The following is a 7952-nucleotide window of genomic DNA, read 5'->3' on the forward strand; positions in this document are numbered from 1 at the left end:
CTTATGATTTATAAGATAGAAATTCATATCACTTATATCAGATGCATAAGGGGAAATAACTCTCATATGGAGCGGTCATATCGCTTCGGTCAAAATAGGACAAATCATGCGAAGGATATAACGAGCAATTTTGTTAAATAAATTTGTCTTAATCTTTTACCGGTGCGAAGGAGATGCGCTAACAAGGAAAACAGTGTTTGGGGAGATAACTCCTACAAAGAAAAGTATTCGTTTACGCAGGGTAAATTTCAAAAGCGCATAAACTGTTCGATATCATATACCAAATATCTAAGTGACATATTGCGAAACAAATGTTTATCGCAAGAACAAAATTAGGCGGAAGAAAAAAAAAAAAAAAAAAAATAATCAGAAGAAAAACAATAGGTCTTTCCACAGAAAAGTGGAAAGACCTAATAAGACAACAAAAAACAAACAAAAAATAAACAACAACAAAAAACAATGTAAACCATGTTGACGACCCAATTCAAATTATACATTTCAAATTAACGGATTGATTTCTTTTAATCCTGGTACCTGTTGTATATTGATGACAAAGAAAAAGTTCCATGGAAGTAAACATGCCCAGTTTTAATGATGTGTTGATAAATACCTTCATAAAATTTTATGCGAATATTATATTTGGCTATACTTTTGGACCTTTTGGATTATATCTCTCTATCTTTTAAATAAGCTTTGGATTTCAAATATTTTGGCCATGATCATCACGAAGAGCCATGTATTGTCAAAATGCGCATCTGGTGCAAGAAAATTGGTACCGTTAATTTTATTTTAAAAGTGAAAGGTTTAGCTAGCTATAAAACCATTTTTATTCCAACATTTTCCGTACCTAGTAAGGAATATGTAATATGACAGTTAGTATCAATTCGTTTAATGTGTTGGAGCTTTTTTATTGCCATTTGCTGAGTAACCTTCCTTTTAGGATTCTCTCGAAGATAGGTATTTTTGTAATTTTACTATTTTTAGGACCATTTCTTTTCAAATGTTCTTATTCCAACGAAGGATATTGCAGACATAAAATAGTAATGTCGTTTCTACATTAATTTGATAACAACTAAATACTGATATGATAACGAACAGCTTTTGTCCTACATGATTTATCAGAAACTCCATTTTGGCTAAACTGGTTATTAATATTTTAAACACCTATTTAACCCCTGGATGTGATAGAGTGAAAGGTTAGTTTGCTTATACATTTCTTTTTGTTTAGTAAGAGATGGCTACGAGTGCTGTAAGTTCAGTAAAATGTAGTCTGTTGTCTTTTCGTAGTTTTGTTGAATTTTTAATGCCGAATTGACAAATGAAGCCTTCTCTAACTAATTTTTATAGGTTGTCCTTATGTTTTTGTGTTCTGTTGTTACACAGCTGTTAGGAGGAGGTTCGAGCACATACACATCGTCAACCCCGCCAAAAGCACATGTTCAAAATCCGGAGCATGAAATTCTTGTCACTCCGTATTTTTGTTTATTGTTTTCAGAATACTTGAGGGTGTAGAAACGTTCATAAAAGGGAATCAATGATTGCTTAAGAGGGGTCCCGGGCAGACACATTTCAAAGATTGCTTACATAATGAAGCAAATGTTTCCAACAAATAAAGGGGGGGTGCCACCTCCTTAGTCCGCCTCTGCTTGAATGAAGACACAGGTTTTCAAAACGTATTAGAATAATCACTTATGCATATATTGCAATTGCTGTCGTCATAGTTTTAGTTTCATATACACAAATTTCACAATTTGGCATTTTTTCATGTTTTTAAACTCAGCTTTACAGACAAAAATACTTCGTCTTAGTATGTTTGTGCGAATACACATACAAAGTTTACTTATTTAACCGGCCCAATGACCATAACTGGACATTTCATTGATTACTTTATCCGAAAACACTTGTTTAAAGATAACGGGTGTATAAAAGCGGACTGGATAAACTCCGCCCAGTCACGTGAAATGTTTCAAGTTATAGCATAATTAATTGATTATGAGAAAAATAAGCTACCATAATAATATCCTCCAATACACAATTTTAAATACGGTTAAGGATTTTCCTTCAGTACCATTATAGCAAGTGTAACAGATTAAAGTATCTTGGTTTCAATAAGTAGTATGTATAATTTTAACAAAGTGTATGCAATAGACAATTTTTTGTTCATTGCGACCTTAACTAGCTATAAAACCAGGTTCTGCATAGGAACATGCCTGTTCTAAGTACTATATGCACTTACCAATTTTTTATGTGTTTGAGCTTTTGATTTTGTCATTAGCCTAGGGAATTTCTGTTTAAATTTTCCCCCGTATTTCGGTGTTTTGTTAGTTTACTTTTTTCCTGTTCATTATGAATGACCAATTTGAAATTATAATTTGAATGTGATGTTGACAGAATCTGTTCTGTTAAAATTTCGTATTATCATATCAGAAAAAGATTCCTTAGACTTGATAATATATGACATTTGATCCGTTGAAATAATAAATTAACAATAAAAAGTTTGACAGATTTGTTTATTCTTAGTCTTAAACTCTACGTATCATCATCGACGCATATTTCAATGAATAAGTAGACCCCTTCCAATATTCCCACTGAATCAATCCGTTACCAGTGATCCCTTTCGTATTGTTTGCATACGGAAAAGTAAAGTAAACCATTTCACATCTGCTAAACCACCATCCACCTCCACCTCTATTTTGTTCCGTTGCACAATTTCCAGATTTCTGGTCGTTATCATTATCAGATGTTGTAAATTTCTGTCCGTTATGATTTCCCGATGCAAATGCATCAGCTGAAATACAAAATAGCAGCTACATTGTAGAGAACGCAAGGGTGTACTTAGTTGAAATTTCAGAATTTTTGTCAGATGTTCGAACTCCTTGGTTGTTTTTCTTCAATACAGGGTAAAGTATTTTGCCCATAACACTCTTTTTTTTATATAGGAATTCAAAAGCTCTTAAAAGTAATTTACTAAAAATTAAACACATTCTAGATTTCTATTCTTTTGATATGAGATCCAAATAGTTCCAATGTAAATATACGATAAAAGTCCGAATCAGCGTTTTACATTTTCTAAAAATTAATCATCTCGTAAAGGAGCTTCATAATCCATCAATATTTTTAGCTTAGTTTGTTCCTTAACTCATGCTATTTCAACTTAAAGTTTCAATTTCAAATCTAAACTGTTTAAATAAGTACTTCATAACGTGTTTTCAAATCTTCTATAATCGGAGAATGAAAAAAAAAGATTGATTGACACGATCATTTTTTGGTTCAAAAATTTGTGTATTCAACATATTATTCAATATGACTCATGTGTATCAGTTAGCATGTCGTTAGTAAGATGAGTCACATACACATCGTATGGGGTGACTTATTTTTATTTTATTTTATTTTAGTTTTACGCGCATGAATTGCAAGGTTTTTTAGATATTTAATTTTAACTAGAAAAAGTTCGGATTTTCAAAGCATATTTCTTGCTTGATACTCCTTATATTCAGTTACGATTCTAAACTAAGGTATTAACGTTTGTATTTCGAAATCAATCTACGAGAAGAAAATTGAATCATTTTAATTCGATAAAGCAAATTATTAAAGCAGATTCACATGATAAACTTTACCTATATAAATGAAATTGAATACATCCTTTGCTCAGTAGTCATTGATATAATTCCATATTAATTTTAGAACAATTAACTCGAAACATTGAATATTGATATGCGGATATGTGTCGATTTAATTTTTGAATTATTTATAAACCTGGTCTACTTACGAACGTTACCAGTAAAACCACCAATAGTCAATTTGTATTTAGATAAGGCATCTCCAACCTTGAATGTTGTATATTTAGCAAACCTTCTTTCCCCTTTGAAATTTTGCATGTCAACACGCATTTCCGTCTTACCAATTGAAGTTAATGTATGTAAATATCTATTTCCTAGAAACAAATACGGTCAATGGTTATATTGTTCATTAAAAAGAGCATTCATAATAGGTACAGATGACCAATTGTATTGTGTTGTGATTGTTCAGAAATACGTATATTGAAACAATATAACTTTTGCGATTTAGTCATTTCACAAATAATTCACTGACTGTTTTACCCATATCTTTGACATTTTTACTGATTATATCTCTTTGTTTTGTTTATAAATCGTTGAATGATAAGTTTAGCTTGCAATACAATCAGGTTTGATAACCATTTTCTACATAAGAAAATGCCTTTACCAAGTCTGGAATATGACAGTTGTAATTCATTCGCAAAATGTGTCTGAGGTTTTGATGTTGCCATTTGCTTTGGACATTTATTTTAGAATTTTCCTCAGAGTTCGGTATTTTTTGTGAATTGTTATTTTGGTAAAAAGACAGATCTTATATCTAGTTGTCAGAAGTTCAATATTTGTTTACTGGTACTAATAAACGGATTTTGTTTTAGTGAAAATAGCTATTATAATCATTGTAAAATTAAATTTGAATATGGAATATGTATCTATATACAAAACAATTCTAAATTGAAAACTACGTTCAAACCTATTATTGCGTTGGATAAAAGCCACAATTTTTATACGTGTGCATGTAAAACAAAGTTCGTTGTAGAAGGGTCTAAATACACCACAAACAACATTTTACAAAAGACCAAAAAAGTGAAAAAGTATATTTAAATAAAACGCATTTGACTAACAGGTTAAATAACTGATATTCTTTAACCCTGCTGACTACCATTGGCGATTACCAAATAAATTTGATCACAAAATGTAACAAAATGGATCTTAAAATAAATTTAATACTAAACAGAAAACAATAAACTTGAGGACCAGATGTTATGCGTCAATATTTTTTTGTACACCAGATCTACATCTAGATTGTATCTATATACATATATATCTTTAGACCCTTCTATAACGAAATTTGTTTTATATGAAAACGTATAAAAATTGCGGTTTTTATCCAACGCAATCATAGATTTGAACGTAGTTTTCAATTTAGACTTGTATATAATATATATATTTCATGTTTTATATGATTTGCTTGTTATGCTTACTAAACAACAACATTCAATACCAAGCTAAGTGTTCTTAATAGACTTACCCAACCAAAATTCTTTATAAAGGTTTCCAAAACCATTTGTATATTCAACCCATTTTTTATTGAAATCCTGTGATCCATCCATTCGTCTAACAAGTACCTTTAATGACAGCATAGTAGTGCACACACATTAACATATATGGCAGGCAGCAGCTGTGGTTTAAACTAATCGAATATATAGATTTTACCTATTTGACAAAATTTATATGATATTTATCCGTTCGAGACATTGGAATGATCTAACTTAAAACGCAAACCGTGCCGAGCGTTCTAAATATTCAACACTTTTCAAAGAGTGAATAAATATCGTTTTGCACAAGATTTGGTGATGAATTCGGTTTCTCAAACAATTTTAAACGATATACTGATACACTAAACCCTTCCTTTCGAATGATCTAAAAATTCTATCTCAGTCATAATAACTTTCCATCATTCTCGAACTGAACAAAGAAATAACACGACGGGTGCCCTATACGATGAAGGAAGTGCTTAACCTTCCGGAGCACCTGATTTCACTCCCGGTTTTTAGTGGAGTTCGTGTTGTTTCTTATTTGATTTTTATAACTGTTGATGTAAAGGTTCTTTGTTTACTCCTTGGTTTTGATTTTTATTGTCCTTGTCACCCTTTTTCATAAAGTCAAAATGGAAATTTAAAAGGAAAGCAATAAATTGACACCAAAACTAAATTTGGACCAATGAAGAACTGAGATCATACGAACCACATATTGGTCAAATAAAATTTATCAAAAAGCTAGGTCAGGAAAAGAATAAATCGTGCTAGAATAAGAGACATATTGATAAAATTGTCTTTAATAAAGATATGTATCCCTTCGTCATCCGATTTTATTAATTTTTAGTCCATGACTATATATATTACTTATATTTTCATTACATTGATTCCAAGATCGGAGTATTTCCTTGCATCAAATAAATGTTTTGTTTTGAAAGTTTCCTTGTATTACATTCCATAAATATGATAACTGGAATGATTTTAAGGATTTATCAAAGAGAATTGATCCATCGTTACCAATAGAACTGCAAATAAAACGTCATAAATTGAAATAAAACAAAACTGCTGACCTATCATGTGAATTACATGTAGGATAAGGGTCCTATATTTTTGCAATTTGATTTCTTTATAGACTTTTTGTGCAATATTAAATGATTCCAATAACGTTCGTTTGACAGTATTAGAAAGTCATTACAACTTTAGAACAATAGATATGTGACAATTAAGTAAAAAACAAATACTCACTGTCCAGCGTCCACCATCAGTCTTCATATCACAATAAACTTTGACTCCCCTGCCACCAGTCGGGTATATCGTATAAACACCACTGGTATCACTATTCGGTTCTAAATCAGAGCAGTCTTTTGGTCTACGCACTGTCAATTTATGCATTTGAAAATATCTAGCACAGGTTTGACGTGAATAGAAATTTAAGACAAATCAAACTATAACATTTGCATAAAGAAACTTGGCAAAAGTTTATGTAAACATTCTTAATTATATGTGACTTTGATTTAACGTAACATTTGACGAATTATATATATGAATACAATTAAAATTTGCTAAACAAAAAATACAATTTTTTTTTTTTTTGGTTGTTGAAAATATGTATCGTATATAAAATCCGAAACATGGTCTTTATTGTTGTGTTTGAATATAAATTTTGTAAATCAAACTTGACGTTATCTTGTATATCAAACTTGACGTTTTTAACATTTTATTCCTATTTTATTTTTTTCTGAACAAGAACGCCGCTCATACATATATGCATTTACTACATTAAAAACAAGAAATGTGTACAATACAAATTGCAAACCTGAAGGAGAAATTTCTCTGTATTTTCCAGTTGCAAGAATGTCAAGAACACGTTCAGCAGTTTTACCATAAAAACAAACTCCTTAAATATTAATGAACATAGTAAATTACCAGTTATACATCATCATTTAAAAATTACGATCAATATCAACAAAATATATGCAGTAAATTCCGAATTTTCCCAAATATATATTTACATTTATTCTTTTACCAAATATTGCTTTTGTAACCATCATATATACATGTAACTATAATATTTTAATACATTATTGTCAGCTGGAGTGCAGATTCAAATAGAATTCTTAATATATTTTTTCTCAGTTACGTCCTTGGATCGATCGTAGAAAACAACGTTTGATATGAAGGTAAATATTGCCTAATTTTATTTTGTATTATTTTAAAAAAAAACACAACTATTAAGGCTTAACAATTGATAATACCAGAATCTGAGGTTGTTGTTAATGAGTCCACTGTCATACCCCAATATACTAGAATACAAGAAATTAAAAGTGATGACATCTTTGACTGTGAATATCAAGAATGGATTATTCCGTCTGAACATAATTTCTATTTATAGATATTTAACCTAACTTTTGTTCGCGTGACACTAATTAAGCAACAGATGGTAAAAGTAAACCTTTGCCAAAAAACGAAAAGATCTCTATCAAAATAGAATATTCATACAATATCAAATATACATTTAACATTAAAGGTACCTATTTTTCCGCACACCAGGTGTGTATTTTGACAATAAATGTCACTTCAGTGATGCAATAGGTAAATATATTTGAAAATTCAAAACGCAGAAAAAAAACCAGCTCATAAACCACAAAAAAACACACAGTATAACCAAAACCGGTCAATGAACCAGAGCTTTGCATGAAAGATGCATTCCTTACTTTAAATAACGTTAAGCATTACGATATTTTACAAAACAATGATTTTATTGTCAATAAAAGACTGAGAAGAGTACATCATCTTAATGAAACGATCACTTAAGATTCATAGATAAAGGCATACAGGCGGAAAAGATCCAAAAATAAAC

The 7952-nt window shown here is 30.4% G+C and overlaps 1 protein-coding gene across 1 annotated transcript; it reads right to left on the reverse strand.

Annotated features, from left to right (window-relative positions):
- Positions 1-2522: 2522 nt before the first annotated feature.
- LOC134701881 (fibrinogen-like protein A) lies at positions 2523-7432 on the reverse strand. The gene is made up of 6 exons (XM_063562992.1): positions 7348-7432; positions 6909-6989; positions 6338-6468; positions 5086-5182; positions 3770-3934; positions 2523-2788 (listed from the first exon to the last, which is right to left on the reverse strand). The coding sequence occupies exons 1-6, from the start codon at positions 7424-7426 to the stop codon at positions 2523-2525; spliced, it is 819 nt and encodes a 272-aa protein (XP_063419062.1). The 5' UTR covers positions 7427-7432.
- Between the last annotated feature and the right edge of the window lie 520 nt (positions 7433-7952).

The sequence above is a fragment of the Mytilus trossulus genome, unplaced genomic scaffold (genome assembly GCF_036588685.1).
Source record: "Mytilus trossulus isolate FHL-02 unplaced genomic scaffold, PNRI_Mtr1.1.1.hap1 h1tg000360l__unscaffolded, whole genome shotgun sequence".
NCBI lineage: Eukaryota > Metazoa > Mollusca > Bivalvia > Mytilida > Mytilidae > Mytilus > Mytilus trossulus.

Bases quoted from the DNA above. Each gene is read 5' to 3' on its own strand.
- LOC134701881 (XM_063562992.1), bottom strand. From the start codon at position 7,426: ATGTCATCACTTTTAATTTCTTGTATTCTAGTATATTGGGGTATGACA. The intron at 6,990-7,347 runs GTATTATCAATT...TTAATATTTAAG, and splicing joins AACAACAACCTCAGATTCTG to GAGTTTGTTTTTATGGTAAA. The intron at 3,935-5,085 runs GTAAGTCTATTA...ATTTGTTTCTAG, and splicing joins TTATAAAGAATTTTGGTTGG to GAAATAGATATTTACATACA.